Here is an 11,736-nt window from a genome sequence, read left to right on the forward strand (position 1 = left end):
ACTACGGAATCATGGTATTCATGCATATGCCTTATAGTTTGTTTTATTTTTGCGATGGAGCACTAGACGCTTTTTTGCCCCGACTTTAATGTCCGACCATTTCTTTTTTATTTCGGCCATGGTCCGAGGTTGTGTGAGGCGACAGCATTTATGGCGTTTGCAACCTTTTGCCACTCAAGTGCCTTTTTGGCATTAGTAGGCTAATGCCCACACTGTGCCCTCCAAACAACATTTTTCTCTTCTTTTCCACCTCGCCAACGATAACTTCTACTTTACATTGAGTGAAGTTACGTTTTTTTTTATTTCCTCTCTGTGTTTGCCATGATTTCGCAATCTATGAATATTAACTGTGTGTGCGTTTCACGGACTATTTATGGGCAACTATGGGCATGACATGAAGCCGCAAAAGCTGCGCTACATTTTGAATTGATTGTGATTTATTAAGGGAAAACTGCGTAGGATCTGCGTGCGCACGGTTTTATAAATAAGTTTTATATATTTCTGTGCGTACGCACGTCCTATGTTTCATCCGTATGCCACTTCTGACGCAAATCCTACGCAAAGTTTTATAAATGTGGCCCTTGGACTTGTCAGTATGTGAAAATTAGGAGTTGAAGAGCGAGATAGAAGATCTGCCAGAGATGGGACCAAGTCACACATGTGCAAGTCTCAAGTAAGTCTCAAGTCTGAACCGTCAAGTCTCAAGAAAGTCCCAAGTATTTTTTTCTTGGGCAAGTCAAGTCAAGTCAAGTCCTGTAGTAGGTCAAGTCAAGTCCAAGTCAAGTCACCTTATTATTGTAATTTTACCTGCAGAATCTGATCTTAATAAAGTGAAAAGACAAGATAAAAGTAATTGTCAGTAAATTACAATAATTTGGATTTGCATTGTAAATATTCATGTTCAGTAAAATACATCATGGAATCAAACAAAATTGTAACTTCATAAAATTATTTATTTTTCACTTCTGCCTACAGTGTTTGAAATGTTTTAAATTTTCAACATTGAGTCCATAAAACAAATAACAGCTTAACATCCAACAGACTCCTCTCTGAACACCTATCTCTCTCTCTCTCTCTCTCTCTCTCTCTCTCTCTCTCTCTCTCTCTCTCTCTCTCTCTCTCTCTCTCTCTCTCTCTCTCTCTCTCTCTCTCTCTCTCTCTCTCTCTCTCTCTCTCTCTCTCTCTCTCTCTCTCTCTCTCTCTCTCTCTCTCTCTCTCTCAGCGGAGTGCATGCTGGGAGCGAGTGTAGAGTGTGTGTGAGCGTGTGGCTCGTTTTGAGTTACTTGTTTTTGTTTTTTTTTGGTTGCTATTTTTTGTTCTACTTTACTGTTTTTGTTTGTTTTGAGGGGTTTTGTTTTGTTTTTTCTTTATTTTTTGTGAGGGGGAGGGTGAGCGTGAGCGTGGGGCATGGCGACTCTAGGAGCGCATGCTTTGAGCTCACTCACACGTCGCCATGGAGTCAAAGTGGCGTCTGCAGTTAATGTAGAAAGTTGTTGTTTGGCTGTAGGAGAAGTTGTGGGGTATGATAATATCTTGTCTGCCTCAAGAATGAGTGGTGCTATTGTCATTTTTCTAAGCTCAATTGAAAAAGCAAATGAGATTGTTCAGAAAGGAATTGTTATTGATGAAGTGTTCACCGCAGTCTTACCACTTTCACTACCGTCTAAACGAGTCACTATCTCTAATGTACCACCATTCATTAGTGATGCTGTTTTAACGCAAGCGCTGTCTCGCTATGGGAAATTGGTCTCCTCGAATAAGAAAATCCCAATTGGCCGTGTTTCTCCTCTACTAAAACATATTGTTTCATTCAGACGTTCAGTCTTCATGATTACAAACAACAACGCTGACTTGGACTTAGCGCTGAATTTCCGTGTTGATGATTTTGACTACGTGGTATTTGTCACAACGGACAAAATTAAGTTCTTTGGCTGCGGAAAAGTTGGACATTTGGTCCGGGCATGCCCTAGCAAACTGGAGGCGGAAAACCGTCCAGCTGACGCGGATGGCGCAGCTGATGGCCCGGTACAGCTGGCTGTGGAGCACAGTGATGAGGCTGGTGAAGCCTCAGTCGGAGAGGACCAGACAGCGGTCCAGGAAAATACACACGGTGAAGTTCAAAGCGCCGAACCTGCTGAGGATGTTGTTTTAGTGGAGGAGGAAATCGAGATTACTAACAAAAGTGAAAACAAGGAGCGGTAAAAAGCGGTAAAAATGATGTAGATGTAAACACAGAGGCAAATCGAGAGATGGCTTTTGGGCCTAATGAAAGTGGTTTAGAGAAAATGCAACTGAAAAGGAAAACGTCTGATAAAGGTGATGGTTACAGACAGCCTAAGAAATTTGAGTTTGAAGATACAGCAGATCAGATTTATTCTGAAAGCGATAGTGAACTCTCTGATACAAGTGTAGTTTTGTCACAAAGTGATATTTCTAGGCGTGATTATGACATAGAGGACATTAAAATGTTCCTAAAAATTACGAAGAACAAAAGAGGAGTCGTGGTCGGTCAATATTTTCCAGACATTGAGCAGTTTGTAGAGAAAAGAAAGGCTTTCATGGCTGAAGGCTGTTTCTCTAATAAAGAGGTGTATAGATTAAAGAAAATAGTACAGAAACTTAATCTGGATTTGAATGAGAGTATTGAAAGATCTTAATTTTATGATGATGGGTTGTACTCAGTTTTTATTTTTGTTTTTATTTTTATTTATTTTTATGACTGATGTATGTTTCGCTACTTTGAATGTGAATGGAGCGAGAGATGCTAAGAAAAGGGCAGAAATATTTGAAATAGTGAGGCAGAAAAGATTAGATGCCATTTTTGTTCAAGAAACGCATAGTGATTTGAAAAATGCTTCTGATTGGATGCAAGAGTGGGAAGGCCTTTCTGTTCTTAGCCATAATACTTCACTTAGTGGTGGTGTGGGTATTTTGTTTTCCAAAAGTTTCTGTCCAATCTCATATCAGGTTGATGAGATTGTGAAGGGCAGACTTTTAAACTTAAGAGCAGTTTTTGAGGATTATGTCTTTATTTTCATTTGTATTTATGCTCCTACTTCAGCTATTGAAAGAATTGTTTTTCTGGAAACATTGAATTCCACATTACAAAAATGTTGCACAGATGAATATCTTTTTTTAGGAGGAGATTTTAACTGTACAGAGAATATCATTGATAGAAATCATATTGAGCCTCATATGCCTTCGCGAGTGCGTCTCACTAAGATGATAAATGCCAATGATTTGTGTGACATCTGGAGATATTGTCATGATGGACAAAGGCAATACACATGGGCTCACACTCGTGACAATGTTCTTTCCCTTGCCAGATTAGATCGTTTTTATGGTTTTAAACACCAACTGAGTATTTATAAAAGTTGTACTATAATACCTGTGTGTTTTTCTGATCACCATATGGTTTCAGTTTCTTTCTTTTTGAATCAGATTAAACCACAAAGTGCTTACTGGCATTTTAACACAAATCTGTTGTGCAATAAGGATTTTAAAGATGTTTTTAGTTTTTTTTGGAAAGATTTTAAAAACTGTAAAGCTACATTTCAAAATATACAGCAATGGTGGGATTTTGGCAAAATCCAGATAAAACAATTATGTCAGCAGTACACTCAAAACGTCACCAGTGAACTTAATAAATCGATGGAATTTTTGGAGGCTAAGATTTTAAATTTACAGAATTTAGCAGACACCACAAAGAAGCAAAATTGTTCAGAACTGATTTCTAATAAAAAAACACAACTTGAAGAATATTTAAATTTAAAAACAAAAGGAGCTCTGGTTCGCTCTCGGTTTTTAAATATGGAGCACATGGATGCACCATCCAAATATTTTTTCAATTTAGAAAAGAAAAATGGACAGAAGCGTTTTTTACATGCTTTACGCTCTGAGAAAGGTACGATATTATCTTGTCATAAAGATATACGAGCTAGAGCTTGTGCTTTTTATTCAGACTTGTATAAGACTGAATTAGACTCAGAATGTGACTCTCAAAGTGTATTTTTTAAAGACCTCCCGCAAATGCCAAAGAGCGCCAACACAGAGCTCTCAGGTAAATTGAAGTTGGAAGAACTACATACAGCCCTCCAAGATATGGATATCGGAAGAGTGCCGGGCATCGATGGCCTTCCGATAGAATTTTTTAAGTTTTTTTGGTCTGAAATAGGAGATGATCTCTTGGAGGTAATTAATGAAAGTTTAAGTTCAGGCTGTCTACCTGTTAGTAGCCGAAGGGCGATTATTACTCTTCTCCCCAAAAAAGGGACAAGGGTATGTCTGCAGCTCGGAGAACTCCAAATGGGGGCGGGAACTCCAAAACGGGGCTGGAACTCCAATATAGGGCGGGATCTCCACGAGCAACAAATTTTGCCATTGGCTGTGGATTCCGCAAATTGTCAATGAATTACATTTCAAAATAAAAGGGCGCAAATTAAACAGCATTTTAAAATAAAACTTCCTTAACAAAATTCAATTGATCTTATATATACAATTATTTATTTAAATATTATAATATAAGTAATGCATTTTAAATCGTAATTTATATGTTAAATATTACATTTAATATATAAAATGGTATAATACATTTTAAATGTTATAATATATTATAGTTTTAAAATGTGCTACACCAATATATCCGTGCCTTTTTAAAAAAATTACCATTATTTTTCAAATCATTACGGCATCTCTTGTGTTAGACTGCACAATTGAATTGGAAAAAGAACACTAATAAATACAAAAGATATTGCTTTAATCCAAACAATACATTGGAGAAATGTAATAGTTTATACCATGTGATACCATGTATGCACACTTCAATATACTTTTACAGTAATAATCAAATATACATATATTTTTGCAGTTCTTAATTTCTTTTTTAATGGCTGTAATGTAAAAAGTTAATAAAGAAAAAAAAGACAAGAATGCATTTCAACTTTTCAACATGTTTTATTGTTCAGCTTATGATATTTAAAACCCTGTAGAAATGCACGTTTAACTGATCACGTGATGATCATAAAAGCTTAAACGTGTAATATGAACAATAAAAATAATTCATATAATTCCAGTTCATATAATTCCATTAATCAATGTGATCCAACTAACTTTTCATGAGAACAGATGGAAATACTCTGTTTTCAATATAAATAATGACAAAGCAGTCCTCATAAAGCTTAAATTGTCATTTAAAAAATTCATGCACATCAGTGATGACATGATGGTAAATACATCAGTACGAGGTTGTAACAGCTGCGCCCATTTCATCATGCTCCTTAGCTCTTGCAAATCTCTTGACTGGCTCGTGATGCTTCTGTGGAAATGTGCAAGACACGAATGAATGTGGTCTGTTATGACTTCATAGCAGGGTATGTCTGTAAAAGAGAAAAACAAAGAATGGCAAACTTGTTTCTGGTCAAAACTCTTACTGTGGGGACTGGACACGTCCTCTTCTTTGGTATCCGGAAGACAGGTGTGAAATTTCCCTTCAGAGTTTGTCTGCCCTCCTCTGTCCAATGTGCAAATCTTCGCCCATAACTACAAATGCACATTTAAAAAAACAAAACTTTGTAGTTTTATTTTAACAGTTGTATTAAATGGTTGATTACATTTTATTCAGTTTGTACCTCTCTAGATGAAAGTTCTCCATCAGAATTACACACCACCACCTCCTAAGATCTGGCATGTCCTTCTAAAAGGGAAACGTTTCTTTTAAATAATTTCAATTTAATATAAAGTCATGTAGACACAGGGGGAACACTCAAATTACTCAGTTTATCACAACTGCTTAAAGAGACTACAATTCAACGCGAGTAGCCACAGAACCTTATTTATATATATTGTATAATGTAAACCTGAAGAAAAACTTACAACGGTGAAGTCAAAACAGACATCCATTGCCATGTACCAGATGTACTGCATATAAAAATAAAATTTTAACAACATGGTTGTCATGCACTATAGTTGAACAGTGTTAAAATTAGTTTTGACTGTCATAACAGTATCAGTTAATTGTAGTTCTACAAAATTTCAATTTAATTTGTTTAAGGTCCGTAATTGCACAGGAAGATGTTATCACCTGCTGGGCATTGCTGCCTGTCGCACCTCCTCCAGTGCCCATGGGTCAGCTGCAGGGTCATCAGCCAGAAACCACCATTCACCAACGTTTCGCTCCTTTAATTCTGGAACGTCTCCTGGTGGCGGAGCAGTGACAGGGACGTCTCCCTGTCACCCCCTGCAGCTGATAGCTGTTCTCCCTGCAGCTGTTGTCTGGGGTTAGATGTTCTTCCCCCAACACCTATCTTTCCTCCTCAGCCAGAGCCAAAAGCTACCTTTCTCTGCCTCCTCTGCCAGATCCTTTGTTGCCCTCCTTAGCCTCCCTCCGGTCACTCCTGCTCCCCTCAAGAGGCGTATGGTTGACAACCCAAGCAAACCTCGGCATCCGACCTCCACTGGGTAGATGGTAGTCTTCCAGCCAGCCTCCCGGCACTCAGCAGCGAGCTCTGAGTACTTGGCCTTCTTCCGTTCGAAGGCGGCCTCGATCCCCTCCTCCAGTGGTACGGTGAGCTCAATGAGGTGCGTCGATCTTGCCTTGGTTGACCACACCACTATGTCTGGTCGGAGAGATGTGGTGGTTATCTCCGTGGGGAACCGGAGCTGCCTGTCCAGGTCAACCCTCATGTTCCACTCCTGGTTGGGGGAGAAGGGCCTTGCTGTTTCTCTTGGTCTGGTGCTTCTCCTTACCCCTCCTTCCGAAACAAAGATGGTGGGGTCCTCTGCTGCTGGTGGTTGTTTGCTACCCTGTCGACACTCCTCCAGTACTTCGGCTAGCTTTCTCAGGACCTGATCGTGGCGCCATCTGTAGCGTCCCTGTGAGAGAGCGATCTTACAGCCTGACAAGATGTGCTGGAGACTTGCGTTGGGGGCATTGCAGAGTGCACAGGATTCTTCATTCCCAAACCACTGGTGGAGGTTCCGAGGGCAGGGAAGCGTGTCGTAGGTTGAACGGATAAGGAAGCTAAGTCTTGCCTGTGGGATCTTCCACACGTCTGACCAACTGATGTTCCGGTTCATGATTCCCTCCCAGGTTGTCCAGCTTCCTTGTCGACCCTGCGACACAGCCTTGATTTTGTAGCGGTCTTCCTCCATCCTCGTCACCTCTGCTACCACCATCTCCTTCCTTTGCTTGCGATTGGCCTTGGACCAAAAGCGTGGCGTCTCTCCCCATCCTAGCCCTGCTCTTCCTGCCTGAACTCTGCCCATGATCTCCCGGTGTTGTAGCCGACCGACAGCTTGATCGACCTCGGTTTGGGCATTCCACTTGCGGCCAGTAGGAACCTTGACATTTGCGTTCCTTACTGATTCATCTGTGGACTCCATCAACTCGAGAACCAACCTGGTCTTTTCTTGCATGTAGCCCAACTGTATGGACTGCAGTGGCAGCTGCAGCGTGTTTTTTCCAAAGAGACCGGTTTCAGATAGACACCGTGGCAGCCCCAACCACTTTCGGATGAATGAGTTTGCCTTTCCATCCATCTTACTTATGGTTGATGAGGGAATCTCACTCATTTTCAGGGGCCACATTACCCTCCTGTAGAGTGTAAACTGGTAGCACCAGACCTTATACTTCCCAGGGAGTTGGCTTTGGTCGATCCTTGCCAGTCCGTCAGAGAGCTGCTTCATGACGGTTTTCCCCATCTGTTTGTCAGATAGGTCTGCGGTGTACTGCCTCCCCAGGCTTTTGATGGGTTGCTCTGATAGGAGTGGGATTTTTTCCCCTCCAACGACGAAGATAGTGTTATCATTTCTGACTCCTCTCCTAAGGGACAAGCTCCGGGACTTGGAGGGCTTGATCTTCATTCTTGCCCATGACATCAATTCGTCCATCCTCTTCAGCAGTCTTGATGTGCATGCTGCTGTCTGAAGGAGGCTGGTGACATCATCCATGTAACTCCTCAGTGGAGGAAGCCTCTTACCAGTTGGGAGTTTGATCCCCCCAACCATTTGCCTTGCCCCAATGAGGATTATCTCAAAGGCTGCAACAAACAGTATTGGAGAAATAGTACACCCCATCGCGATTCCTACTTCGAGCCGCTGCCATCCGGTGGTGAAGTCCTGGTGGGAAAAACACATCTGCAAGTTGCTAAAGTACTGAGCTACCAGGTTCTTGACGCAGGAGGGCATGTGGAAAAATTCCATTGCATGGTTGACCAGCTGATGCGGAACTGATCCGTACGCATTGGCAAGGTCAAGCCAGATGACATGCAGGTCGGTCTTCTCCCGCTTAGCCTTCTGGATCTGGTCCCAGATCATAGTGGAGTGCTCTACACATCCCGGGAAACCTGGAACTCCTGCCTTCTGGCAGTTGGTGTCGACATAGCCGTTCTCGAGCAGATAGTTGGTCATCCTCCTGGCTAGCACTGAGAAGAAGATCTTTCCTTCTACATTCAGTAGTGCAATGTTTCGGAATTGGCTAATGTCTTTGGAGTTTGTTTCCTTGGGGATGAAGACTGCTACTGCTCTTTGCCATTCAGATGGAATTATTTGCTTTTTCCAGGCAGTTCTCATCAGATACCATAGCAGCTCTAGTACCTGGGGGCAGTTCTTATAGAGCCTGTAGGGGACCCCATTGGGCCCAGGTGCTGAGGAGGACCTTGCCTTCTCCACGACTTGCCTGACTTCGCTGAGCTTGAGGGGCATGATGTTGAACTCAACTGTTGGCTTTGCCGGCTGCGGTACGTATCCTGGAGTTCCTAAAGGGACGCTCCTTTGTGAATCACTGTATTGCTCCTTGACATGCTGTTCCAATTTCTCCCTGGTAATTTCAAGCTTGCCGCTCTTCTTTTCCTCCAGTAGCTGTTTTGTATGCTTGAAGGGATCCTTGAAGAAATTGGCTCGCTCTTTCTGCTTCCGCTGGCTGCGCTTGCGGATGCGTTCAGCTCTGCGAAGCCCAGCTAGCCTTTTCCGGACCTCCTCCCACAGGACTTTCAGACCCTCTCTCTCTGCGTGGGTTGCCTTTCTCCAGTTCTTGCGGAGTTGCCGACGCCTTTGCACAAGTTGGAGGATTTCCCATTCCCTCCTTCCCTTCTCTCTCCCGGCGGTCCTCTGTTTGGGGACAATTTCGCCAAACCTGTCTTTGCAGGTCTGGTATATTATGTCTCCAATCAGGTTAAGCTTAGTCTCTGCCCCTCCTCGCAGTGATCCCTCTAGGGTCTTGATCAGGTCCAAGTCCAAATTGCGCCATGCCTCTGCTTCATTTGACTTCGGCCACTTCAGCTTGCTCCTTCTGGCTGGTTCTTTGGTCACTGCATTTGGCTCTGTTCTGACTAACGTGTTGGGGACTGGGCCTTCATGCTCGCTTGGAGGCTCAGCCTCCACCAGGGGACCTTCCTCTGTGACTCTCCTGCCTTCAGCAACGTTAGGTCCTTCGGCTCTGTGGTTTTTTCCCTGGCTTTTGGTCCTTCTTGTCTCACCTACTAACGCAGTGCAAGGTTGCTGTTGGCCTTTCTGTCCACACTTTGCTTTCCCCTGGTGGATCCGTAAACCTCTAAACGTGGTCACTTTTTCCCATCCGCATGCACACTTTCGGAGGATCTTCTCCTCATTTACTGGAGTTCTGGTGTTCTCGTTGTCCATGTTCATTGCCGTCGTCACCGTGTAGTCTGTCCTGTTGGGCCCATCTTTCATCCCGCCTCTCGGAGGGCCCGCGGGTTGTTTCTCATTATGTTTCTTTGTAGTTAGGTTTGGGTGTCTCTCTCGCAAAAGACTAGTGGGTTAGGTAACTAGCCACCCACTCCCGGTGCGGTCTTTCCCTGCTGCCATCCAGTCGTTCCTGGCTGTCCTCCAGTCTTCCCTGGACTCCAACTGCCCTATTCACAGTAGTCACTGGGTTCGCCAGAACTTCAGTAATTGCACAGGAAGATGTTATCACCTGCTGGGCATTGCTGCCTGTCGCACCTCCTCCAGTGCCCATGGGTCAGCTGCAGGGTCATCAGCCAGAAACCACCATTCACCAACGTTTCGCTCCTTTAATTCTGGAACGTCTCCTGGTGGCGGAGCAGTGACAGGGACGTCTCCCTGTCACCCCCTGCAGCTGATAGCTGTTCTCCCTGCAGCTGTTGTCTGGGGTTAGATGTTCTTCCCCCAACACCTATCTTTCCTCCTCAGCCAGAGCCAAAAGCTACCTTTCTCTGCCTCCTCTGCCAGATCCTTTGTTGCCCTCCTTAGCCTCCCTCCGGTCACTCCTGCTCCCCTCAAGAGGCGTATGGTTGACAACCCAAGGAAACCTCGGCATCCGACCTCCACTGGGTAGATGGTAGTCTTCCAGCCAGCCTCCCGGCACTCAGCAGCGAGCTCTGAGTACTTGGCCTTCTTCCGTTCGAAGGCGGCCTCGATCCCCTCCTCCAGTGGTACGGTGAGCTCAATGAGGTGCGTCGATCTTGCCTTGGTTGACCACACCACTATGTCTGGTCGGAGAGATGTGGTGGTTATCTCCGTGGGGAACCGGAGCTGCCTGTCCAGGTCAACCCTCATGTTCCACTCCTGGTTGGGGGAGAAGGGCCTTGCTGTTTCTCTTGGTCTGGTGCTTCTCCTTACCCCTCCTTCCGAAACAAAGATGGTGGGGTCCTCTGCTGCTGGTGGTTGTTTGCTACCCTGTCGACACTCCTCCAGTACTTCGGCTAGCTTTCTCAGGACCTGATCGTGGCGCCATATATTAACTATGGCAAGTTAATATCCAAATATTAACTTGCCATGATCATGAAGATTCCACAATCATTTCCATAATCCTGTGCCGGAACTCCCTGTTTGAACAGACAACTTTACAGTTATTTATTCACTGTGATAATGCAAGAAGAATGGTTCATAATCACATTTTGTGTATGGTTACCTTTAAATCACATCCATTTTTTTCTGACCACTTTCCAGGTACAAGATTATGTTTAAGTTTCCTATAAAAAAAGGATGGTGAAGGTTCTATTAGCTTGGAACACTGAATTAATCAACCAACACTTTTAAACACAAACTGATGCATGAATAGTACATACTCTAAAGTCACACATAAAGTGTTCCCTGTTAACTGCAGGTCAGAGAACATGACCGCCAAATGAAACATAACAGGGAGGCCAGGAGAACGTGGCTGCCAAAATGCATTTCTTCCTTAAGTAACCTTAGGACAGTTTGGTAGGACATGTCTCCAAATTCTCCTTGTGTCTTGTGGTACAAAGAGTCCAGAAAGACCAACTCTCTCTGCTGAGGCTTCATCACCTACATGCAGGAAATATGCAATCTAAACCAGAAACAAATGCCACGCTTCACAGAATAGGCCTTTGAAGTTATTATTGCCGAAACACTTTGAAAACATTACACAATACAATAAAATACAATACAATACAGGTTGACAGACATACAATCCCCACTTGATTGCTAAAGAGGAGAGGCGTGAATATATAAACTACTTACACATAGCATGTAGTGTCCTGGAACCCACAGTGGGAAAAACAGAGCTTCTTTCATAGATGCATCTGCCTGATTAAAAAAAAGAAAAAGAAAGAAAATTTGTAACGTTATTTTTACAAAAAATTCAACCAAGTACTTAACTGAACTGTGTACAGTACTCTATACAGGCGAAAGAGCTGGTCAATATCTAAGACACAGCATCTCATGAGGTAAAGCATTTGAAACATGCTCTCATCCAAATTGTACGGTTCAAAGTCCTATTTCTAGTGTATGACAGTG

At 43.3% G+C, this 11,736-nt stretch overlaps 1 protein-coding gene across 1 annotated transcript; it reads right to left on the reverse strand.

Moving 5' to 3' along the window:
• Positions 1-4,937: 4,937 nt before the first annotated feature.
• On the reverse strand, positions 4,938-11,526 carry LOC307131415 (uncharacterized protein). Its single transcript, XM_079825055.1, has 3 exons — positions 5,628-11,526; positions 5,430-5,538; positions 4,938-5,314 (listed from the first exon to the last, which is right to left on the reverse strand). Exon 1 carries the CDS (start codon positions 9,685-9,687, stop codon positions 6,277-6,279), a length of 3,411 nt encoding a protein of 1,136 aa, XP_079681181.1. The 5' UTR covers positions 9,688-11,526; the 3' UTR covers positions 4,938-5,314; positions 5,430-5,538; positions 5,628-6,276.
• Between the last annotated feature and the right edge of the window lie 210 nt (positions 11,527-11,736).

The sequence above is a fragment of the Gobio gobio genome, assembly GCF_949357685.1.
Source record: "Gobio gobio genome assembly, chromosome: 9".
NCBI classification, from domain to species: Eukaryota; Metazoa; Chordata; class Actinopteri; order Cypriniformes; family Gobionidae; genus Gobio; species Gobio gobio.

Bases quoted from the DNA above. Each gene is read 5' to 3' on its own strand.
- LOC307131415 (XM_079825055.1), bottom strand. From the start codon at position 9,687: ATGAAAGATGGGCCCAACAGGACAGACTACACGGTGACGACGGCAATG.